This window comes from Schistocerca americana, chromosome 5 (assembly GCF_021461395.2).
Source record: "Schistocerca americana isolate TAMUIC-IGC-003095 chromosome 5, iqSchAmer2.1, whole genome shotgun sequence".
NCBI lineage: Eukaryota > Metazoa > Arthropoda > Insecta > Orthoptera > Acrididae > Schistocerca > Schistocerca americana.
Genome location: NC_060123.1, coordinates 550,395,753 through 550,422,689, shown reverse-complemented (window position 1 = coordinate 550,422,689; position 26,937 = coordinate 550,395,753). Strand labels below are relative to the sequence as shown.

Sequence of the window (26,937 nt, the reverse complement as noted above, 5' to 3'; positions counted from 1 at the left end):
TTAATAGTTTGGACAGCAACCATTCCATTTCTGATGTGTTACATCCTGTCCTAACAGGTCTCCATGTTATCTTTCAACAATATCATTTACCATCTGGAAAAACACTTGAAGACAGACTTTGTTCCTTTTTCCCGTGTATAAGGTACATTCAAAAATAAATGAGCTGGAGGAGTGAAAACTGCTGAAGGGATTGTAATGCCTCTGGCTGCAGAAGGTGGTGTGGTCCACATAAGAGTGCTGAGGCCCCAAACTTGCCACTAGAGTGACACTGGTGCACACCCACATGGCGACCAAGTGAACATTTGTATGCGTTGACTATCCACTTCACTCAATAGTGCTGAAAACAGAGAAATTGGGGCTTTAAAAAAAGAGCAAAGGAGTGAAGTGTGTTTCCTTACAGCAGAAGTGTGAGGTATGAAAATTCATTGATGAATGGCACAAGTGTGCAAAGAGCATTGCATACCCATTTCAATTCCACTCTCAGTTCCATCTCTGGAGCAATGGAATGGCTACCACTGTAACTCACTGGTCTTCAATGATGAGGGCATCTACCTGCAGGACATGGTATTGGTAATGTGGTATGACATTCCAGGTCATACGTCATCGGTCAATGAGACCCATCCTTCCTTGAATTGCTCGTGCCACACCTTGACTCTTACAATGGACATGCAGTACTCTTCATACACATGTACCATTCTTTGATGAATTTCGATTCCCCACACACCTTCCACTCTTAGAAAATGTGTTATACCTTTTCTGTCTTCATTTGAAATATGTATTTCTCTGTTTTCAGCACTACTGAATGCAGTTGACATCCGATGCAGGCACATGATCACTCTGTCACCTCATGGGTGTGCGCTCATATCCCTCTACTGGCTTGTTTGAAACCTCAGCACTCTTATAGGGATCACAACTTCTTCTGTAGGCAAAGGCATTAGAATCTCTTCAGTGGTTTTCATTTTACAGACTCCCCGCATGTTGCACATGCTGCCCTGACGTACCTCAATACTGTATTGAGTTACGTCAGGGCAACATGTGCACCAGTTGCCCGGGCCAGCATATCATCCATATACCTCATCTATTGAAACCATCTGGTAATGGGTCACCAAGAGACTGGAACATCATCACTCGTCAGGCACTACAATTGATGAACTCTGACACAGAGTTGAAGCACCAAGGAATGGCATATCTGTGTTTGTCATAAATGCTCATTTCGACTCAGTGCCCAGCCAGGTTAGAGTCGTCGTTGCTGTCAGGGGTGTCACTCTCCATGTAATAAGTTTATCACCATATATATATATATATATATATATATATATCCCTACTGATTTATACCCCTAAATCACCTAGAAATTTATCCATGTATTCTTTCTACTACACACCAACTAAAATTCTGTTGTTTGTTCTCCATCCTGGTGTTGCAGTTTCAATGATCAGCAGTAGCCTATAATCGATGATCACTTTATCAGATACAGTGTATCAGAAAACTTTCTGGCATCAGTATTAATTGTTAATTATTGTCATTGTTGTTGTTGTTGTTGTTGTTGGTGGTGGTGGTGGTGGTGGTGAGTTTTGCCCATAAGGCAGGTGGATCATTGCAAGTTAAAAATCATCCAATCCTGGTTTTTCCATCATCCTTTTTGTAGCTGTGTATAATACATTTATCTCGATGTTGTCAATTAGCTAGTTTCTTCTTCTTTGTGTCGTCTTTCTAGTCTTCATACCTGCTAGTGAATCATTTATTATGCAGTACTTTCTAATCCAGCATCCTGGTCAGTTTCTTTTCCCTCTCGTAACCCAAGAATGCTAAAGGGCGGAAAATGTTATAGTGCTACTAAACCATTGTAAAGTTTACTACTCCACATTTTATTCAAAGGAATTCATAATTTACAAGTTATGCATTACTTAATTATAATTATTAGATCTCCAAAGGTATGTTACATACCAAATTAAGTATGAAATGTCCTTTGTTTTATATGCTACTTCAATCATAAATTTTTACAAGGGTTTAGTAATCTAGGACTAAGTGTTTTGAGTATTTGTCATTTTCATTTACACCTTCCATTCCTCTTCAAATGTGCTTCTCTAAAGCATCTAAGCATTTCTCATCTCTTCATTATAGTATCTGTATTTTGGCACCATATAGGGTAAAATGCCATATGAAACACTTCTGATATTTTCCTTGATTGTTTATTCAATCTACTGCAGAAAATACTGCTACTTCTTTTTCAGTAGCTACTCTTGTTTATATTTATTGATTACAATGAAAGTTACTGGTTATTTTGCATCCTAGGTACCTGAAGAAACAATAGCATATACTACTAATTCACCAAGGTGAGTTGTGTATATCTGTATGTTGCAAATACTTCTTGAATTCATCAATGACAACATTCATTTATTACACTGTGCTTTTCTTCCACATGTTATTATTTTCCACAGAATATTAGCAATTAAGCATCATGATTCATTTATTTATTTGACTTGTTCCATAGATTCCATCAAGAATAAACACCTTCAGGAATATGGAACGAGTCAATGTATACATTAACAACAGGTTAGGAAACTGTAGAAACTTAATCTCTATACTGCATTAACAACAAACTATCACAGTACTGCTTAATGCTGTTCATGCTTATGCTATACCTCTTAATTTAGTTGAGTAAATTAATGAGAAATCTGCCGCACTGAAAAGAACTGGTGCCTCATCAGTTGTACTATATTATTGCTGTTTTATTATTGCTGTTTACCTATTACCGTAATATTAACTTAACTGCAGTAGCATATGTCAAAGAAAATATATTTATCTTTATGTATTGAGTTCTATTTACTGTATGTTACTTCTTGTCATACAGCTTTGTAACAAACATTGCTACTTGCCATGTAGCTAATAGAAATTTTCAATCCAATATTTTGATAGTTTGTAGAAAGACACATTAATGAAGTTTGTTTTTAATTATCTTTTGATTTGGTGAGTATTCTCAGATTCTTGCTACATGTTAGGATGGGAACTTGTTGAATATCTTGCATCCAGGGTACAGGACCAGGAGGCGAAATCTCCATGAAAATTATTTTTGTGTTTTATATTGTGACTGTGTGTTTCACATTTCTTCTGACACTGATTTTTTACTATCAGCAACAAAAAACATTGAAGAGTAAATGTATTGGAAAATGAGTGTAAAAAATTCCAACATCTTTAAAAAGGCTTCAATATTTGCATTAATCACTATCACTGAATAAACACTTTATCTAATTTAGATCAGGTGTGGCTTGTTCTTAAAGGCTTGGAGGTGGAGCCACCTCAAAATATATATTAAAATATATTTCTCAGTAATGTGTTTCAGAATATAAATTATTAGGATGCATTTGGAATATTTCCCACACAAATACCAGTTAACACTTTTGGAACTGTTGATGTCCAGTGACAATTTTTGAACAAGCAATAGCTAGTCTTAAGGTTGTGCCTTGAAAATATGGTTAGCTCTTGTAATAGAGCTTGAGGATGTGGCTTCTATGGTGTATGAGTCTTATGGACCCAACGAAGGCTTTGTTCATATAGCCAAATGGTGTCCTACCAACTTCCACATTATTTTTATGTTCTGCTGCTTGCATCAAAAGGCGATGAACAGAACAGCTGAAGCTTCGCTATCAAATCCCTCTCTCTGTATGTCTCTATTATGCTTTATGCATCATTAATCAACATATAGTATTAATATTTTGATACTGTTGTAGTTTTTCCTTTCTGACATTGGCAATTCTGTCCATTGTAGTTACGAGTCTGCAAATGTCTCGGTAGAGCCCACTAGAATATGATTAAATACATGTCGCTACATATCAAGACATTCATGAATAAACAGAGGAAATAAGCTTGCGAAAAATGTTCTGCTACTAATATTAGCAAGTTCCTTTTTGTAAATATATTGCACCTTGAGTTGTAGTGAGTATTATTTTCTTGCAAATAACTGTTGTGTACCACAAATCTGAAAACAGCACAACATGAATTCAGTGTGCAATTTAATAGGGAAAAATTTTGAACATGAACTTGAATAAGAACTACTGAACCATCCAAATTTTAATGAATTGGTCATAGACCACCTTGCAACATGGGAGACAAGCTGATTTTGTGGACAAACAAATGCGTTAAGGTAAGCAAAATGTGCACTAACAGGTGATAAAAAGCACTTCCTTTGCTGTAACTACCTATTTGCTTACTAAATGAAATGATTAAAAATGGGTAGTAACGTGTTTTTCTACAAACATTGCATTATCTGACTATTTAGTACAACAAACCTTACTGAAAATCATGCATTTCGGAATAATTTTAATGCAAGATCACTTGAACTACATATTTTCATAATACACAAGTACTGATATGAAAAACAACAAATACCATATGCTAGCTTTGCAAACACTTAAATCAACATGGTGGTTTCTTGGTTTGTTTCTGTCAGCCAAACACAGCAAAAGATCCATGATGTTAGAGAAACGTCACTGTTTCACTTCACAAACTCATAAATGCCCCATATTGAACAATGTCTCAAGTTTAGAATTGTAAACATGAGAGTGTTAAGCATGCAGTGAAGCTAGTGTGTTTCATTAAAAATCTCTCCAAAACATTTGTTCTGGCATGATTTGTTGTGATAAAGTGTCAGTAAATGTGACATTGAGAGAGAAATATGCTACTTGTAGATCTTATGTTGGTTTAGCTCTTGATATTATTTAAAAGTTGATTTTGAAATGGAAAGGAGTTGAAAGTATGTCAACTCTTGGCTAGAATATGATATTACCCCCCCCCCCCCCCTCCCTCCATATAATGGTGGTAACAGACTGATCTGTAGTGTAGCCAAAGGTCTATGGTCGTTTTGATCAGTAAAGATTGCAGCCTTTGCCAGAAAGTAAATCATGAGCCACACACGCTGTAGATGCACTGCGCCAGAAGATGATTCCATAAGAAATATATGAGACACATTTACTACAGAATGTACACTATGTTTTTCAATCTCTGCATGTGTACAAATTTTATCTGTTCCCACAACTTTTTTGTTGCAAATTGCATTAGAGGAACTAGGAGACTCCAGATTGTAACAACAACAATACCAAGAATAGGTAAGAGTGCTACTCTCCATGAAGGTGACCCATATAGCAAAGGTGCTGAGTCACAGACAGGTACAACTAAAGACTACTAAACATGTAAGCTTTCAGCCTGTCGGAGACTGAACACCTCTGGTATTTGATCAGTAACAATCAATCCTTTTCATAGTCCGCCCCATTAGCTGAATTGTCAGCACATTGGAATGCCACGCACGGGGGCCTGGGTTCGATTCCTGACTGGGGGGGGGGGGGGGGGGGGATTTTCTCCCCTCAGGGACTGGGTGCTGTGCTGTCCTCATCATCATTTCATCCCCACTGTCAATGCGCAAGTGGGCCAATGTGGTGTCGCACTCAATATGACTTGCACTTGGCGGCCGAACTTCCCGCCTGGGAACTGCTAAATACGAGGGCAATTGCTAAGTCCATGACTCAGAAGAAATTACACTCAAATCGCAGATTTCTTACTGGCACTGAAGTCCTCTATTCTGTGTCTAATCACAGAAATTCAGCAGTACCTGTGTCTTAGTGCATTTTTGAGAGCATCGTTGCATGTTGTTTGCAAAAATGGAGAATAGTTAGTTTTGTATTTTGATAAAGCATTTCGTTTTACATGGTAAGACAAGGAAGGAATGGGAAAAAACACTGAGAATGTATTACGTGGACTATGCTCAATCAAATGGCATGGTTCACAAAATTTCCATGCAGTTGTTTCAATTTGAGTATGAGAGGTACCAGGCACGCAAGATGTTCAGTTGAGGTCACAGTTGCTGAAATGTTGGACGAAGTTCACGAGATTTTGATGGAAGACTGCCAAGCGAAAATTCGTGAGACTGCCAAAACTGTAAACTTCTCAAGTGAACTCATAATATTCTGCATGAACATTGAATATGAGGAAGGCTGCCACAAATTCACACAGTTCACGAAAAGCATAATTGTATGACCACTTCACAGGAATGTTTAAACAAATTCAAGAACAATCTAAATGTCTTATTGTGGCATTATTTCTGCTTAATGAAATGTCTTTCCATTAGTTTCAATCTGTAACAAAACAACAATGCACTCAGAAGAGTTCTTACTGTAAATATGCTAAAAAAAATCTTTGTCACAAAAACTCACAGCTAAGGTTTTTTGGAGTACTCACCCACACAATATTTATAGACTATCTGGCAGAGGCTCATATTATTGTGCATTAATGGATTAATTTTACAAGAAATTGTTACAGAAATGATGCCATATTGTCAGGAAAATGTTTTTGGCTCTGAGCGTCTTCTTGCTCATCACAAAATGAAAAATTGGCTCAGTCCGATGAAGACATAATGGCAGAAACAAACTCACAATTTGGACACCGTGACAATTGTATAGTCAGGCAGCAGTTAGAGTTGACGGTAAACTGAGTTCATGGTTCAGAGTAGTTTCAGGGGTAAGACAAGGCTGCAACCTGTCTCCACTGTTGTTCATATTATTTATGGATCATATGTTGAAAACAATAGACTGGCTGGGTGAGATTAAGATATGTGAACACAAAATAAGCAGTCTTGCATATGCGGATGACTTAGTTGTGATGGCAGATTCGATTGAAAGTTTGCAGAGTAATATTTCAGAGCTAGATCAGAAATGTAAGGACTATGGTATGAAGATTAGCATCTCCAAAACGAAAGTAATGTCAGTGGGAAAGAAATATAAACGGATTGAGTGCCAAATAGGAGGAACAAAGTTAGAACAGGTGGACGGTTTCAACTACTTAGGATGCATATTCTCACAGGATGGCAACATAGTGAAAGAACTGGAAGCGAGGTGTAGCAAGGCTAATGCAGTGAGCGCTCAGCTACGATCTACTCTCTTCTGCAAGAAGGAAGTCAGTACCAAGACTAAGTTATCTGTGCACCGTTCAATCTTTCGACCAACTTTGTTGTATGGGAGCGAAAGCTGGGTGGATTCAGGTTACCTTATCAACAAGGTTGAGGTTACGGATATGAAAGTAGCTAGGATGATTGCAGGTACTAGTAGATGGGAACAATGGCAGGAGGGTGTCCACAATGAGGAAATCAAAGAAAAACTGGGAATGAACTCTATAGATGTAGCAGTCAGGGCGAACAGGCTTAGATGGTGGGGTCACGTTACACGCATGGGAGAAGCAAGGTTACCCAAGAGACTCATGGGTTCAGCAGTAGAGGGTAGGAGGAGTTGGGGCAGACCAAGGAGAAGGTACCTGGATTCGGTTAAGAATGATTTTGAAGTAATAGGTTTAACATCAGAAGAGGCACCAATGTTAGCACTGAATAGAGGGGATCATGGAGGAATTTTATAAGGGGGGCTATGCTCCAGACTGAACGCTGAAAGGCATAATCAGTCTTAAATGATGATGATGATGATGATGATGATGATGATGATGACAATTGTATTTTTAGGAGAATTAAAAAAAAAAAAAAAAAAAAAAAAAAAAGAGTGAGGAAACATTGGGTGTGGTGATTTGAGCTGAGAGGAGGCATCTTGAGATACGAAGTTGCTTTTTTGGAAAATATTATTTTGTATAGTCACAAAATTATCAATTGGTTCTCACAGGAAAGAGATGGTTGGCATTGGAATTGTTGCAAATATTATAAAAAATTCTTGAACAAATCAGTGTATAAAAAAGAGGAAATACTTATTAATGATCTTGAAGAAGACAGACAGGTGGAATTTAAAACATGTTTTAAGCGTGTGTATTATATTGAAAACCAATAATAAATGTGAGTTACGATTACATAATGTTGGTCACATGAATGATGCCACATGAATCTTTAGCAGCCTGAAATGCAACAGTTAGTAACAACAAAAGTATTGCATCTGTCACTTGACCAAACTACACTTGCACATTTTTTTAATGTTGAACCTGTAAATAACAGTCAGCAACACCACTAGACAACAATCTTAGATTACAGCTTGTTCAAAGAGATGGGCAACATTCTCACACAAGTGGCCATGTTAGCACAAACATTTTACCACAAATTGAGAACATATTTTTACATTTAAGTGGAAGATGGTGTTTTCATCATATACTCAATTTAACTATGTTACAAGTAAGTGCTTTCCATAAGTACATTCTTCCTTTACCAAATGTGTGGTGTATTATGCATTTTATCATGCACTGAGAATAATTATTTACATTTTATGGTGTTGAAATGTAATCCAATTGTTGCCAGAAATCATTTCTACACCCACCATAAAGCAATCTGATTAACAAAATAAAAAAATATATTTAAATTTAAACACACATTTTTCTCACTTTTAGTTAAAAATTTTGTTGTGTACATTTTCCAATGTCACAATTAATTTCAATTTAAATTTGACTGTAAATATATTATTCTGTCAAAAACAATCTCGCATAAGCATAATTATCCTTTGTAGATCAAACAGAAACACATAATATGACCATCCATCTTCATGCACTCTTCAAACTATTTGGGAATGATGAAATAACAACAACAGTTTTTTGACAAGTTGTAAAATAATATGTTTATATATTTTAAAAGAACAGAAGTATATTATGCATTCTCACTTAATTTTTTTGTTTCTTTGTCCAGGGATATATCATTTTTCTTGTAGCCTGTCATCCAGATAGGATCGGAATTATTATCTTTCACATTTTCTGGAAATTGCTGAGAACAGTTAGACATTTCTTGTTTTTGGGAAGCCAGGTCTGAATACGTACACTCTACATTTTGTGGCAATGTACTGTCATTGTGAAGCGAGGCTATTGTCTTGTTATCAAGACACTCTGATTCCTCAAATAGTTGAATATTTATTTTGTTTTCTTGGTCAAGTCTTTTCATGGGGGGAGAAGGGCTGGTTTCTTGGCAAGTTCTCTTGCATTCACAACTTACTGTGTCACTGTCACATGTATTTTTCTCTGATTCTGCATTAACTGACAGAACAGAATCAGTTGCTAATTCAGAAACTTTTTCTTTATTATGTAAGGCAAGGGCACACACATCTGCTTTACATGTGTCAATTGTAGTTTGTATATTGTATTCTAAAATGTTTCTAGTTTCACTTTCCAAATGTGTTCCTTTAGTAAAAGGTGTACAGGGTAAGATTTGATCCCTACAGCAAGTTGTCCTTTCATCTCCATAATCTGCATTATCAATCTGTTGCTCCTCTTTCTCCATTGCAATACATCCATCTTCTTTAGTCCTTTGGGCCACTATTCTATCAGCATCATATTCATCTGCAACATTATCTTGTTGAGGACGACAAGCAGATATTTGATTTTGAGCATCATTGATGACTTCAAGTTCCAGACTGCATAGATTTGTTGGTATATCACTATCATGCAGTAACATATTTTTCACAGAGGCACAAAAGACAAGTGATTCACTGGCTCTGTAAACTTCTTCAGTAACATTACAATCAACTCTGGAGTTGTTATGACTTTCTTTTTCCAAAGCTCCATTGCTAGAACAATCTGGTTTCATTTTTTCAGGGGTGGAACTGCTAATATTGCATATTGTGCTGTTTCCTTCTTTATGTAGTGTAAACTGAATATCACATGAAATATCAGGAACAACTTTTTTCCTATGGCATTTTACCTCATGTTCTGTTGTGCAGTCATAAACTATTTCATTTCCACTATCACAGTAATCCGAGCTATTACATTCACCTTCCCTACTATCCTTCACAATTTTCTTTTCTCCTGCTGTATTTTCAGTGCAAACTTGGCAGAGTATTTGTTGCTCAGGGTGTACAGAGACAATCTGACCACAAACAGAAGAAACAAATGTTTGATGATCATGTTGACTATGGGTCAGACCAACCAGATCATCCCCGTAACTATATTCTACCTCAGTCTTTGTACATTCTGTATTATTTGCAGAACAAGTGTCATGTGTTTTGATTCCCTCACATACACTGGTCTTACATCCATCCATCTCATGTGTCTTTTCACATTGTTCTAAAGTTCCTAGATTTTCTTGTTCTCCAACCACTACAGTTCCTTTGTAATAGCTTTCAAAGGTACTTTTATCTTCAGTATTAATATCATTTAAACTAAATGCACAGTTGTTGGAGGCAACATTTTGCTTGGACTCTGCATCATTAGCCTCTTTTAAAACCGTTGGCTTTCCGAGCTCTGAAACAGAATGAACAGTATTGGAATTGCATATTACACTGATTTCGGTACATTTCACTATTTAAAGTTTCTTTATATAGTGTCTTATTATATACTATACCTTGTACATTTTGTTCAGTTTTCTCATCATTAACGTTACTATTTTTTACATCTTCAGAATGGCTGTCTGTAGTGTCTAATGGTGCATCTTCTACCGTCCCAAAAGTGTAGTTAGTGTAGGACACCTGGGAATATTCTGAAAATAGTAATGCAATACACTGCAGAGTGTCATCAGCTACTTGTGCAGCTCTCTCTGCAACCTTTTTGTTTCGCATTTCTACAAGTGCCAAAGCACTTCTGAGGCATCTGTCTTGCTCATCTTGTATAAATTTTTGCCTTAACTTCCTTTCTGCTTCCTCTCCACCTGCAAACCATGCTTCGGTGCATGCTCTGTCTTTATCAAATATAGGACGTTCATCTAGATGTAATAACTGTTTGCAGTTCATTATTAGTAGCTTTCTGTATGGGGAGAGGTGTTTGAGTACAGGATTTCCCGTCAGAGTCAGAACTCTGAGGTTTTCCATTACACCAAGCACATTAACAATGTCAGGGCTGTCCAAACGATTGAAGGACAAGTCCAAAACACTCAGCTGTTTGCATTTTGCCAGAATTTCTATGTCTTCAACAGTTTCAAGTCTGTTGTGTGTTATGTACAATGAATTCAATACTGGCAAAGTATCTAAATTTTCCAGTTTTCTGATTGAATTATAGCTCAAATTCACTGTGTCTAACTCTTGCAGCACTTCTAAATTTTCGATTTTCTCAATTAAATTATAGTGTAAAAAGAGACATTTTAAATTTGTTTGCTTTTCGAGATTTTCAATCTTTTCAATGCCATTATTTTGTAACCACAGACACTTCAGTCCAGTGTATTCTTCTAGGTTCTCTATTTTACTGAAACCTTTATAATGTAGATACAAAACGTCGTTTAAATGTGGTGTTAAATATAAGCTGGTTTCCTTACAGATTTTTCGCAAGGACTTCTTTGTCATTCGTATTCCATCACCTTGACAGGATCGTGTCAGGAAGTCACCACTTCCATCCATTGTGAAATAATAGTTAATTACGAATAGCCACTCTTAAAAAGGAACGCTACCACATCACACTTTTCAGCAGTGTGTTGAAAACAACTGATTTCGCATCCCCTTGACAACAGTATATAACGAAAGCAAGCATTAGCCTGACGGCAGTGTTTACGGCGTCAGTTGGCCTGCAGGTAGCGAACGTATCGGTGTAATCTTTAGCTTCAGTAATCAGTATAATTTTTAGTGCGATTCTTTCGTGTTTACTAAAGAGAGAGAAACATAAACTGCTACATATACCGGTGCCGATCTGCGAGTGTAAAAAATATTCGAACACAATGGATCTGATAACGAGATGAAATGACTTAAACAGCAAGTTTTGCATGCATTTCTTTTCACGTACAGAACAAACAAAATACTTTGCGTCAACTTAAAAAATCAGTACGGTATCGGTAATGACATAAATGTTTTGACACATGAACTTAGTTGTTCAAACTTGCGCCGCTCGATGTGGCCGAGCGATTCTAGGCGCTTCAGTCTGGAACAGTGAGACCGCTAAGGTCGCAGGTTCGAATCCTGCCTCGAGCATGGATGTGTGTGATGTCCTTAACTAACGTTAGGTTTAGGTAGTTCTAAGTTCTAGGGTACTGATGACCACAGATGTTAAGTCCCATAATTTGTTTCCACAATTTGGCACAAGAATAGTACAGGACAACATCCTGAGCGTACACCTAACACTAAATCAATTCCAGACGGAATGCATGTTGTTGGCTCGCTGCTTGTTCGGGTATTACATTACGCTGGAAGAATAATTGACAAGACTTCTCATAAAGTACACGTGAACCATCCTCTCCCTGCCTCTTCCGTCGTGCGCAATCGCGGACGCACGGGAACAAGAGGGCATGCACAAAAATTTGGGGAAAGAACGCATGTACACAAGACGTTCTCTAGTTCACACGTTGCCTCGTTGTGCAAGCAATCTGCTTTGAATTCTCTTCTTTGCTTGGGAGCTTCTGTTGCGTTTATTGCGATGAAAAGGCGACAGAAAAAGAATACACAAAAGCGACTGTTGGTAAAGAAGTACGGTATCTAAATAACAGAGGTAGGAAAAATACAAAGTGACAACAATGTTTTGTCCGCAAATTTCGAAGGAGGTCACAGCGAGATTTTACTTTTTCTGCTTGGGAAACTCCAACGATAAGGTTCGCAATGAAATTTCGTTAGGCCGGTATTACACTATCATATTTCTTTGACAAAGAAAAAAGATCAAATATTCGTCATATTTCTTTGACAATGATCTTTGGTGTGGTGCTATTTGGCGTATTACACTCTCGTCATATTTTTCGTCAAATTTCAAGATCGCAGATGACAACTACTTGTTATTATGCACTGCAGTTACTTGTACCACAACTGCATTGTGTGTACATTTGGAGGAAAAGCGACGGGAAAAAAGGAAGCTTACTTGGGTGATGTCATGGGTATTACATCTCAATAATAAAAGCATGCAGCAACATTTGTTACGAGAGCTGCAAGTGGAGGACATTAAGTCCTTACTAACGAGTAGATGAGAGTGCATAGAGTAGAATAGAAGAGAATATTTATTAACCTTTAAACATGTTCACATGTAGTTGGTGTCGACATTTGTCTTATAGGTACAGCATTACAGTTATTTTACAATTATTCTTGCCGTAATATGTTGCAAGGAAACTTTTACGTAAGTAATTACTTCCGAAAAGTACATTGTAACACAAACTGGTCACATTTTGCAAACCAAATACAGTATGCATTTTAACAGAATACTCACTTGCGAAATGCTGTATGTGCAGAAGACAGGCTCACCATGACACTACGATTTCTTGATCCAGGAGAGAGCTACTCTGGCATTCCTAGAATACCACACTGGACATTAACCAAAATAATTCCAGAAAGGTGTGAAGCGATTTAATAAAGCAATGAAGGGGGAATATCTGACGGTAAATAAATTATTAGTACACTATATGTGTATTAAGAACAATATTTACTTTTCAATCATTTGATTGATAGCTTTAGTATTCCAACAACTACAAAATTAATAAAAGTACTAAACAGATGACGCACTTTTTGAACTTGTGGCGTCCAGAGTTCAAAAATAGAGAAAGTAAAATGGAGAGCTAACATTTTTCTTCTTACTTTAGTGTGTGACCACATCCTCTATTCTGGCTTGCTGAAAAGCTGCCTGGATGTTTCCAGATGTAGAGGTGGATAGCGGAAGTTGTTTCTGTGATTGTGAAGTCGCCTGCAGCGAATAATAGTATGCACCACAGTCTAACACAACAGTCGCGACACTTCGCCTCGATTTTGTTGCCTACAGCGCCAGCAGCGCCCCAAGCGGCTGGTAGGTTGAACTGTGAGTTCGGCGCGATCGTGAAAGCAAATAGTGATTGTTTATTTTGATTTATACAATGATTTTTACCATCGAGAGCGTTTGTAGCGCGATAAATTGCAGCAACAACAGGAAGAAGACACCACAGCTGTCTCTTTTTAGGTTTCCTAAGGATCCTGAGAGGTATATACCATCATGTTACTAAATTGTATCGTCAGGATTCACTTGCAAACTATATGTGTATAAATGATAAATGTTTCGTTTTAGGAGTAGAAAATGGCTAGTTAATAGCAGACGAGAAGACCTTATGAAGAGAGACCCAGTTTACCTGTATAATAATATTAGGTTTTGTCCGCTACATTTCGAAGAAAACCAGTTCATGAACGCAGACAATAACAAACTCATGTGGAATGCAGTATCCACACTGTTTGACATCCCAAATAAGCCACTTCTACTGACGATGAAGAGGAAACTGCCACAAAGATTCGACAGTCAATCTAAAGTTGTAAAACAGTCCTATGACACAGAAGCAGCCAGTTCAGCTCTCCATGTATCAGTGCCAGATTCGTGCGAATCGTCACCACAGACGTGCTTTGACGATAAAGTGGTTAGATTAAGTGCAGCTGTTCGTGTCTTACAAAAGCGTGTGAAGTGTCAGATTGTGCAGATCGAGCGAAACTATTACGGGACAAAGAAAGTGCCTACAGACACATTGTTTGAAAATTATTCAAATATTTGGTTTTTCGTGAAATGTAATGTAATCAGCTCATTATAATGTTTTCAGCATATTTCTGCTACTATTTGGCAGTTGCTTGACCCACTTAGAATAATATAAAGATTAAGGTCGTACTTGTGGCAACAGGCGACAATGACACACACAGTAGGCCTACAGAACGATAAACGAGCTGTCGATCATTTTTGCATGTAGAGGTACATGTCTGTGCTTCTTACTTGTGAATCTGTGTGTTTATATTCTTTTGATATCAACGTGGTAAGCTGCAATTCTGTCCAATGTCACAAGTGTTTCTTCACGAATGTGTTGTAGCTTGCCACTCTATTCATGGTTTTTGTCCATGTTGTTGTTGTGGTCTTCAGTCCTGAGACTGGTTTGATGCAGCTCTCCATGCTACTCTATCCTGTGCAAGCTTCTTCATCTCCCAGTACCTACTGCAACCTACATCCTTCTGAATCTGCTTAGTGTATTCATCTCTTGGTCTCCCCCTATGATATTTACCCTCCACGCCGCCCTCCAATACTAAATTGGTGATCCCTTGATGCCTCAGAACATGTCCTACCAACCGATCCCTTCTTCTGGTCAAGTTCTGCCACAAACTTCTCTTCTCCCCAATCCTATTCAATACTTCCTCATTAGTTATGTGATCTACCCATCTAATCTTCAGCATTCTTCTGTAGCACCACATTTCGAAAGCTTCTATTCTCTTCTTGTCCAAACTATTTACCGTCCATGTTTCACTTCCATACATGGCTACACTCCATACAAATACTTTCAGAAATAACTTCCTGACACTTAAATCTATACTCGATGTTAACAAATTTCTCTTCTTCAGAAACGCTTTCCTTGCCATTTCCAGTCTACATTTTATATCCTCTCTACTTCGTCCATCATCAGTTATTTTGCTCCCCAAATAGCAAAACTCCTTTACTACTTTAAGTGTCTCATTTCCTAATCTAATACCCTCAGCATCACCCGACTTAACTTGACTACATTCCATTATCCTCGTTTTGCTTTTGTTGATGTTCATCTTATATCCTCCCGTCAAGACACCATCAATTCCGTTCAACTGCTCTTCCAAGTCGTTTGCTGTCTCTGACAGAATTACAATGTCATTGGCGAACCTCAAAGTTTTTATTTCTTCTCCATGGATTTTAATACCTACTCCGAATTTTTCTTTTGTTTCCTTTACTGCTTGCTCAATATACAGATTGAATAACATCGGGGAGAGGCTACAACCCTGTCTTACTCCCTTCCCAACCACTGCTTCCCTTTCATGTCCCTCAAATCTTATAACTGCCATCTGGTTTCTGTACAAGTTGTAAATAGCCTTTCGCTCACTGTATTTTACCCCTGCCACCTTTAGAATTTGAAACAGAGTATTCCAGTCAACATTGTCAAAAGCTTTCCCTAAGTCTACAAATGCTAGAAACGTAGGTTTGCCTTTCCTTAATCTTTCTTCTAAGATAAGTCGTAAGGTCAGTATTGCCTCACGTGTTCCAGTATTTCTACGGAATCCAAACTGATCTTCCCCGAGGTCGGCTTCTACTAGTTTTTCCATTCGTCTGTAAAGAATTCGTGTTAGTACTTTGCAGCTGTGGCTTATTAAACTGATTGTTCGGTAATTTTCACATCTGTCAACACCTGCTTTCTTTGGGATTGGAATTATTATATTCTTCTTGAAGTCTGAGGGTATTTCGCCTGTTTCATACATCTTGCTCACCAGATGGTAGAGTTTTGTCAGGACTGGCTCTCCCAAGGCCGTCAGTAGTTCCAATGGAATGTTGTCTACTCCGGGGGCCTTGTTTCGACTCAGGTCCTTCAGTGCTCTGTCAAACTCTTCACGCAGTATCATATCTCCCATTTCATCCTCATCTACATCCTCTTCCATTTCCATAATATTGTCCTCAAGTACATCGCCCTTGTATAGACCCTCTATATACTCCTTCCACCTTTCTGCTTTCCCTTCTTTGCTTAGAACTGGGTGTCCATCTGAGCTCTTGATGTTCATACATGTGGTTCTCTTATCTCCAAAGCTCTCTTTAATTTTCCTGTAGGCAGTATCTATCTTACCCCTAGTGAGATAAGCCTCTACATCCTTACATTTGTCCTCTAGCCATCCCTGATTAGACATTTTGCACTTCCTGTCGATCTCATTTTTGAGACGTTTGTATTCCTTTTTGCCTGCTTCATTTACTGCATTTTTATATTTTCTCCTTTCATCAATTAAATTCAATATTTCTTCTGTTACCCAAGGATTTCTACTAACCCTCTTCTTTTTACCTACTTGATCGTCTGCTGCCTTCACTACTTCATCCCTCAGAGCTACCCATTCTTCTTCTACTGTATTTCTTTCCCCCATTCCTTTCAATTGTTCCCTTATGCTCTCCCTGAAACTCTGTACAACCTCTGGTTCTTTCAGTTTATCCAGGTTCCATCTCCTTAAATTCCCACCTTTTTGCAGTTTCTTCAGTTTTAATCTACAGGTCATAACCAATAGATTGTGGTCAGAGTCCACATCTGCCCCTGGAAATGTCTTACAATTTAAAACCTGGTTCCTAAATCTCTGTCTTACCATTATATGATCTATCTGATACCTTTTAGTATCTCCAGGGTTCTTCCATGTATACAACCTTCTATCATGATTCTTAAACCAAGTGTTAGCTATGATTAAGTTGTGCTCTGTGCAAAATTCTATCAGGCGGCTTCCTCTTTCATTTCTTAGCCCCAACCATATTCACCTACTACGTTTCCTTCTCTCCCTTTTCCTACACTCGAATTCCAGTCACCCATGACTATTAAATTTTCGTCTCCCTTCACTATCTGAATAATTTCTTTTATTTCATCATACATTTCTTCAATTTCTTCGTCATCTGCAGAGCTAGTTGGCATATAAACTTGTACTACTGTAGTAGGTGTGGGCTTCGTATCTATCTTGGCCACAATAATGCGTTCACTATGCTGTTTGTAGTAGCTTTTTGTCCATACTTGCGCTTATTTTAGAATCATTAATAGAAACATATTTGCCTTTTGATGCTAAACAAACTCTTGGAGGCAAGAAAATAACTCGAATAATTCGGAAATTACGCAGGAAATGGATGCAAACAAACATTATGCTTACGACGCATCTGACGTTCTACTTACCTGCCGCTTGGAGCGCTAGTGTCGCTCCATCTGTCAAACGGCAACAACTTTTACAGCAGTAAGTGTCGCGACTGTTATGTTAGACTGTGGTAGGCACAGTGCCCCCTACTCACCCCCTCCCCACTTCAGTCAAAGCAAGGTCTTTAAAGAGTACCAGCTAGACTTGCCCACTGTTTCTATGTTTCGGTACAGTGTATCGATACGTGGAACTGTTTCAGTGTTTTGAAACGGCTATGTTTCACTGTTTCGAAACAGTGGTGTTTCATTCCACTCTGTGTCGGACAACGGGACCAGATTCGATCCCGAGCCAGCCACAGAAACTGTATCGTTGTTTCAGGATAACGCTGTTTCAGTCCACTTGTGGTTGGAACGGACTAATTGTATCGAAACAGTGATGTTTCATTTCGCTTTGTATCGGACGAGATTCGGGCACGGCACAGATACGGAAATTTGTTTAATATAATACTTCATCAAACTCTTTCAAGAGTGTCGAAATCTTTTTGAAACACAACAGCATGAAGCTTAAGATTTCCGAAAATAAAGATTCGTTTCTAATTGACTGCTCTATTCCGAAATGGCGTAATATATCCTCTATAAACACTAACAGACAATAAAATAAAGCACACTATTCGCATTCAAAATAATACTTCTTTGGGGTAACTCAGTGGGTTCAAGTACCATCTTCAAGTGGCAGAAGAAAGCAGTCAGGTGCATTTTAGGACTAGCACCACGACAAAGTTGCAAAAACCATTTTCGAGAACTAAAGATAATGATACTACCTAGTATATACATTTATAATTGTTTAATATATGCTAAAGAGAATGTAAAGAACTTTAACCTAAGATCTGAAGTTCATGTTCATAATACTCGAAATAATAGTAAAATAGACCTACCATACACAAGGCTGACATTGACACAAAAGAGCCATAAACACCTTAGATTACAATTTTATAACAAACTCCCAAAAGCTGTGAGCGAACTACCGATGAATAACTTTAAGCAGACAATAGAAGTGTGGCTCAAATGTACGCCATATTACTCACTTGATGTGTTTCTATACAGTGACACAAAAGAGATATGCTACATGAAACAAAAAAACTCCCATGTGAATTATACATATATGTTTGTGACAGTAATGTACTTACATGGATACATAAGATGTACCATAAATATATCTTGATACTATTGTATATTTAACTATGAAGTATTATTATTATTATTATTACTATTGTGAATGAATAATTGTGGTATTATCAATATCTGCTTGCCCTGCACAGGTACAATTATGTACAATAATAATTATTGTAATTTAAAAAAATGTATTGAACACACTGACGATGCCAATTGTATGGAAAACATATTGAAAGGCAAATAAAGATTCTATTCTATTCTATTCTAATAAAAGTGTGAAAAACATTCAGTTAAATTACACATCTCCTATAATATATGTTTCTCTGTTTATCTACAGTAATCATATTTAAAAAACGCAACTAAACCTACAACATTTTGAATTAAAAAGCTGGCAGTTTTTAGACAAATACATAAATTGGATGTACTTTCAAGCAATGTGATTGACGGATCATTGATGATGTGATGGTGGACGGGAAGGGCTGGGAAGCATGGTGAATTTACAGTAATGATTCGAAACACCTTGAGGGACAAAAATTTTTTTATCTTATATTTTATTTATTCGAATTATGTTGGTTTATTTGTGAGTCTATAGTCAATGTGCCTATTGTCCACAATGATTTTTTTGTGTGTGCATGGATTTTAGCAGGCCAGGTATATATTATCCATACTAACGAAATGTGGGAATCCCAGTAGCGTATCCGTTGTTTCCGCAGTTTATTCCAGCCTCCAGTACCGTCCGTGTTGGTTCTTCTGTCTTCAGCTATGGCATTACAAAGACCGGTGTGGGATTATTTTATGAAGATAAATCTTGAGAAAATTAAATGTAACTAATACTCGACAGTGTTGTCGTTTAAAAGTAGTTCAACTTCTTTCTTAAATAGACACTTGCGACATAAGCATCCAACAGTTAATTTAAGTGAAACTCGATCGAAATCAGTTTTTATGAATCTGGACAGTGACGAAGTCAGTTCAGTTTCCACAGCAACTGTTCAGGAATCTGCCATTTCAGTGCCTGTGCGTCAAGATGAACAATCTGTGCAAGAAATACCCAGCACTTCCACCAGTTCAGTTCTGGGTCGGTGTGGTAGACAAACAAAGATTACTGGCTTTGCATCAAGACCAGTGCCATCATCCAAACGTGCCAAAATAGACGAACAGAGTTTAAGACTTGTTGTTAAAGAATACCTTCCATTTAATGTAGTTGAGAGTGTAGAGTTTAGAAAAATGACTTCTTTATTAAATGAAAACTATGTACGTCCCAGTAGAAAAACACTCTCCCACAGTTTACTCTCTCAAGTGTCCGACAGCACACTAGTGCGAGTAATATCTGCAGTGCAAGCTGCATCCTACATGTGCATTACAACTGATGGATCGACATTTGTGAAAAATGAGAATTATATTGCAGTGACTGTTCACTTTATTGATGAAAACTGCAATCTGAAGTCATATTTGTTATCTAGTTTTAAATTCCATGACAAGCATACGGCAGAAAACATTTCCAGTGAATTACGAAATGTGACTTCAACTTGGGGTATTACCAATAAAATTGTAGCTTGCACTAATGATAATGCACCTAATATGGTGAAGGCAGTGATGATGTGCAAATGGTGGCATGTACCTTGTTCTGCACATACAGTGAATTTAATTGTGCAGGCAAGCCTTGAACCAATTACAGACACAAGGGCAAAAGTGAAGTCAATAGTGGAATTTTTCAAAAGAAGTCCTCAAGTACTTGAGAAGTTACACAATATTCAGAAGCAAGCTTCCCTATTTGAACATCAAAACAAGATTGCCTTGCGAGATGGAATTCCACATATGAAATGTTTGACAGGCTTTTGAAAATCAAAGAGCCTTTGCGAAGCACTCTCGCCATCCTCAGTGTGGATTCACAAACAAAACTGTCCAATGAAGACTGGTCAGTTATTGAAAAATCTTGTGAACAAGTCACAACAGAAATTGATAGTGAAAGAAATGTAACCTTGTCAAAAGTTGTCTTATTAAGCAAAGGTTTACAAAGTCATTGTCTGAGACTGAAAAACTCAGATCACAGCAATGAAGCCACTAATACAGTAACTGCTAAACTTGAGGACGGAATCTGTACCCCCCTCGTTCAAAAGTTTGCAGATAAAGCAATTGCTTGTGAAGCAACATTATTGGACCCTCGCCTCAGGGAGCATGGTTTTCCAAAAACTGGGCATCGATTAAAAGATAAGATGCCATAATTAACAAGTGTTGTGCAATACGACAGAAACCCACTTGGTGTTCTACAGAAAATCCACCACCAGCAAAACCAGTTGTGGTGAGCGCATTCACCTCTAGCAATGGCGACATTTGGCAAGATTTTGACCAATCTGTAGGTGGCTTGATCCAAAGTGTAGACAATCCACGTGCTGCAAGTATAGTCGAGCTTGATAAATATATGAAGATGCCACTGTATGTGTTGTTTCCTACACTGTTTGAAATAATGAAACGACGCCTTTGTGTTATGGCCACCTCTGTTCCATGTGAGCGCATATTTTCAAGGCAGGGGCAAACAATAACAGACAGACGATCCCGTCTTTCGAGCAAAAAAGTATCAAAAATGATATTTCTAAACTACAACTTAGAATAGATACAGCAGATCTATTCAGAAATGAAACAGTAAAATTTCAATTGATTTTGCTCTTCTCTGGACAGAGTGCACTGAATTTATATTTGATTGTATTTTGTTTAGTCCACTAAAGTGTGCATGTAGCTACCTTACAAGAACATTTTTATCAAATTTTTTGCACACAGAAAACACGTTTTTACTCACCATTCAGTGAGTTTAATTTTTTTGAGTGTGTTATTTATTCATTCATGTGTTTGAGAATAATTATCTGTTTTGTGTATGTATATGTTTGTGTGTTTATTTTTGTACATGTGCTGTGTTTGGTTATTACATTATAGGCATCTTGATACTTGTGTATGATAAATAATTCTCAGTCAAATCAACAATGGTAATTCGATACTTTTGCTTTTGGCGTTCAGATACTGTGATAAAAATTGCATTTCAACAGCAACATAACTTCATCTCTGATTTCCTTGTGAAGTTTATAATAAAATGGTAATACATCTGCTTGCTGTGAGTACTTGAGGCAACTCCATGTACCTGTACCTCAAACAAACTTCTTTAGCAAGAACTATAAGTGGTGTAGAGGCAGATCTGCCATGATACAGGTATCACAAAGGCATTACACTGTATGAATTGTTTTAAATTTTAGTCTGGATTTTATACTTCAAAGAAACATACCTATCTCTGTATTTCAGTTACCTTGAAATTCCAATTCTATCAAGTGTACTTACTATGAGATGTATCCAGCTAACTTGTGGATGTTTGTTGAGAAACTGTAATACTTGACCATTGTGATATATCCTCCAGTCTGTTACGGTGATTTTTTGATCTGTGTGCATCAGTCACTTTGCATCCTGCTCTGTGTGACAAACAATGGAAAATTTAACTGTGAGTAATAAAAGTGTGAGTGGCACACTCGTAAATGTTAATTCAGTGCCTTGCTTCCCAGAATGTTATCTCAATAAGTTATATCTCATGACATGCCTTTTCAAGAGCAAATACAGATTATCACTCATAAAACCTATCAAAATTATGCACTAGAATACAGCGAAACGAGTTTTGCAAAATCTGTTGTGCCGAACATATTTAGTCTGAGGAAATATGGAACTACAAAGACGCCTAAGTGAAAGTTTCATACTTTCTGCTATATGATTGGCGGTCTCGCACCTCATTTGTGTTTTTGTGACAATATTTATACAGTAGACACTCCCCAGCTAGCACTCAAGCTTATTTCAAGGTGGATATTGAGTTTAGGTTCAGTTGAAAATTCAAGATTGAAAAATCAACCTGTTACACAGCTTATTTCAAGGTGGATATTGAGTTTAGGTTCAGTTGAAAATTCAAGACTGAAAAATCAACCTGTTACACAGTTTACATCAAGCTGTAAAAATTTAGCTTGAATTAAAATAATTTTCCCAAGGTTGAAATAAACTGTAATTTCCCTGGAAGGCTGTACAGCAGATGCGCACGCAGCATAGCTTCCATAGACGTCCACAGGAAGCGCCACAAGCGTTTATAAGCCTTGCAGTTGCACTGACTCTGCTAGGTTTACGGCCATTTTATTTTTGTGACGTGTGTTAATGATTGTTGACTGTTGTGAAGTTTGTTTTATACTGGAAAATAGTTCGGAAAGTGTGTGGCGTCCCCTGCCTTACTGCTACACCGGGTCTGAAGAAGATATATAGTGTATTACAGGTACGCTGGTGCATTTTTTCTCTAGTGGTATGTTAATATTACAAACGTTAAATATTATTATGTAACGTAAAGAAATATCATATTCTTTTATGTAGAAAAATTGAATCTGGGTGAAAGTGAAATGGATTACCAGCTAAGAAAACAGATTACAAGTTGTTCAGCAAAAAGAGGTCATTTTAAACTAGCTCTCTAGTACGTGGCACCAATAAATTAAAACTTAATGTTATTTTACCTTTTTAAAATCTCTCCTTTTTATATATATCGCGCTATTACATTTGTTTACTTGTAAATACTCGCATGTGTCACACCATGAATGAATAATCGTGAAGTGTGAAAAGATTCTTTGCTAATACAAATAGTAATGACATGGTGAACGGGAAAAGTGCATCAAGAACCAGTCACTACATAGGTGTCAGTGTTTTTTATTTACGTAGCTTTGACTGATCTTCAGTTGCTCTTAATTTTGTTGTTCCCTAGGTGAAATAATACTGCAAGGCCTACTGCTACTTCTTACTTTTATTGTTATTTGTAATGTGGCTGAAATCTAATAAAAGGCAATATTAAAATGTGACAAGGAGAACATTTTTTGTTCTTTTACATTTCAGTTCCACTGAACTGGTAATTTCTTAAATTCGTTTCGATTTCATCTTTTATTTCATTTTGATTCAGTTTTACTCACTAAAATATAATTGTGGATAGAATAAAAGTCTACATTTTTCTAAACGGTAGTTTCCTTATAAGCTTACAGTATGAGGTGTATATGATTTCAAGTAATTGTTTCTTTATACTTCAGATTAAATGGCCCTGAAACTGTTAGAAATAGTGATGTGTGGCTTCTTCATGAAGTCATCGCAAAATTACCCAAATTTCATCTTTATTTTCAAAATTTCAAACAAAAAGTTATTTCAAATTACTTTAAAAACTCTTTGGAATGAAGTCACCAGAAGCAGCTGCTTACTCAGTGACGTTTATACTAGTTAATGATTCTTACTACGTCAGTGAGTTTGAAGTTATTTTGCTAATCTGGGGCATAAATTATATTTAGGTTCATCAGTTTCAACTTTATACATTTTTTATGTTTAGGTATGGCTAACATTTTCTTTTACCTGTTACAGGATCATTATACCAGCAGAAATCAGCGATATTTGATCCTGCTCTGGTCTGTGTGCTGGGGCTGGAGGGGCTTCAGAATAATTAAATTTTAAAATAAAACAATTTTAAACACTTTGAAAATAAATTTTTTTAAACATACATGTCTTGATAATTTTTGTCACACCATTTCCATTCTGATATTTATTTAATTAATTAGGTTCAATAAATTCAGATTAATAATTATGTAGCTTAAAACAAGCTGTAAATAAAAGGGCGTTATTCCACGTGTGTAGATACAGCTGGAGCCAAACTTGATAAGTCAAGCTTGAAATATAGCTTGAACTCTGCCAACTTTCATGTTTGTTTCAAGCTTGAATCCAACTAACAGGCCTGAATATTCCAGCTTTGATCAAGCTTATATACTTGAACTTTACATCTGGAAACAAGTTTGAAACCGGCTTACTGTGCTATCTGGGTCAAGATGATATAATGTGAAGGCCTATACTATTACAAAACACAAACTGTTTCACTGTTTCGAAACAGCGTTTCGAAACATTACATTGCACTGTTTCATTTGTTTCGAAACAGTTAGGTGTTTCAGTTTGCCCATCTCTAGTACCAACCAACACTGGTCTCACATTTGAAGCCATTTTTACAAACACACTACAGAGACGTCATATAGCTGCAGCGCTCCAAGCGGTTACATTTCACATTGTAGTGAACAGGGACGAAGGATGTTGAAGATTAAATCTACGGGGAGGCTGCGGATTTGATCATATTTCTTTGACGAAAGGCGAGATTTGACAAACGTCCCTATTGTAGTCTCGAATTTCTTCGACATAGATATTTGATATACCAAGTTTGACAAAGAAATATGATAGAGTAATATCGGCCAAACACACATGGGCCTCAGCCACCTGTCGTCTGCTAAAAAGCGCAGTGATTCCCACCGAATGCTGGTAGCAATGCGCCTTACGCACGGCCTCCATTTCCAAGAAATTACGCACGCACAAATGCCATGCGCAAAGTTGAACACAAAAAAGGCATCGTGTGGACGCCACTTAACTTTGTTAGCCAGAAAACATGTAAGCATTACTGCTTGCGCTGGCCTTGGAATTCCCCGCTCTCTGTGATGGTGTGTACATGCTTGAGAGTTAAGAGCCGAGAGGTCCTTGCATCACTCAAAAGTATGTTGCTCGCAGCTGTGAACGTAGCACGTGAGCTGTTTGATGCAGGGCTTCATTTGGGCTAGAACGGCGTTCCGATAACTTCCAGGAAATTTTTTTAACTCACTGGAACAATTCGGCACCGGCAATTTAAAGCAGTGCCCCTATATTTTATCGTAAGTATAATTTGCCATTGTGACGGCACCAGTGATCTTGACCTATGTGATCCGATGGGCAAGGGTGGGTTAAGGTACTCTCTCTCTCTCTCTCTCTCTCTCTGTGTGTGTGTGTGTGTATTATACATGGAGGTAAAAATAAGAGGAGTTGTCATGACGTCACAAACTTGAAGCCGACCCAAGAGAAGGTCCGCCATGTTAGCTACCCCAAAACATTCGCTTCTGATGGTTTGATTCCGTGTAGTCGTGAAGTGTTTTGATAAAAAAAATGCCGGCTGCATCGCTTACGGGTGTACTAATCGTTCTGATTGTAGTCTAAGGTTTAAACAAATCACATTTCATTCGTAAGTGGACTTATTTAAGCGCTATTTTCTTATATATACTTGAAATTCTGATGCACTGTAAAGTTTTACAGTATGGTTTTATTTCTGTGATTTAACTTTAGATTTCCTATCAATCCAAGGCGAAGAGCTGCCTGGAAGTGAGCATTACACTTGGTTTTCACTGTGTGGTTATTCTGAAGTAACTGAAAAGTCCTGGCAAGAAATATCCTGGAAATGGGGACTAATGTTTTAAAATGCAATAATTTAATATAAAACTAATGTAACTACATGTAGTTAATTAAATCTTCAGTAAAATGTGTGGAACACCTGTTACAGTGGTTAAATTATAAGTACTTAAATGGTTACATATTTGTTAAAGCAAAGTCCCCTATCGAAGTCCAGGCTTAGATCATTATTAATCACTGTGTTGTTGTATTACCCTGTAAATTTCTGTTCTTTGCCACACTGAATGTCATTTGGTAGGTACAATTTAAAAAGAAAGCAGATGTGGAAATTGCAATGGGCCTGACAATCTTAAATTCAGTTCTGTTCCTTCGTAATTTAACGTATTTTTCACTTTGTTGACATGACAGCTGGCTTATTTATATCATCCCTGCATACATCTATGGGACACCAAAGGAAATAAGGTAAGTTTCTTGCAAACGTGAACATTTAAAATTTGCATTTGACTTGAAAATGCAACGAATACAAATCGGTGCCTCTAAACTATCAATCATTGTTTTTGGAGCTCTAGCTTTATCAATTATCGACACAAACACAATGAAAGTGAATAGAAATGGATTACAAAAGCGCGCTTTTCATAGCACATACGTCTCTTCTCGGTTATTCTAAGTGTATAAACAAAAAGGAATTACAGTACTGAGGCAAGAAGCGTAATATTTTTACGTATTACTGTATCGAATACGCATTTAAGACCAGAAAAACGTTTGAAGTTGCGTTCCTTATGCTGTGTTGTTCACTAAAACCGAGTAACATTTACTATATAAAACAAATATCACGTGCACACGACATAAATAACGAACAAGAAGCAATTGTAAACACTCGTCTGCTGATGTTTGGGGGAACCAAGATGGCGGCAGGCCCCGTCCACTGGCTTCAAAACAATGTGCAGCGCAAGTCTGTAGCGCCATCTCCCCTTATTCTACCTCCATGGTATTATACCTACGGTAAGTTGTGATCAGTATGTATCCGTGACCAACGAGTTAAAATTTCATAGAGTGGCTGAGATACTAGTTACAGCGCTCC

General features: G+C 37.3%; 1 protein-coding gene across 1 annotated transcript; it reads right to left on the bottom strand.

Annotated features, from left to right (window-relative positions):
* Positions 1–8,612: 8,612 nt before the first annotated feature.
* On the bottom strand, positions 8,613–11,280 carry LOC124616522 (dynein axonemal assembly factor 1 homolog). The gene is made up of 2 exons (XM_047144837.1): positions 10,296–11,280; positions 8,613–10,195 (listed from the first exon to the last, which is right to left on the bottom strand). Exons 1-2 carry the CDS (start codon positions 11,278–11,280, stop codon positions 8,613–8,615), a joined length of 2,568 nt encoding a protein of 855 aa, XP_047000793.1.
* Positions 11,281–26,937: the final 15,657 nt, after the last annotated feature.

Coding starts and splice junctions, on each gene's coding strand:
- LOC124616522 (XM_047144837.1), bottom strand. CDS start 11,280: ATGGATGGAAGTGGTGACTTCCTGACACGATCCTGTCAAGGTGATGGA. Junction 10,196..10,295: donor AACTGAACAAAATGTACAAG/GTATAGTATATA, acceptor ATTCTGTTTCAG/AGCTCGGAAAGCCAACGGTT.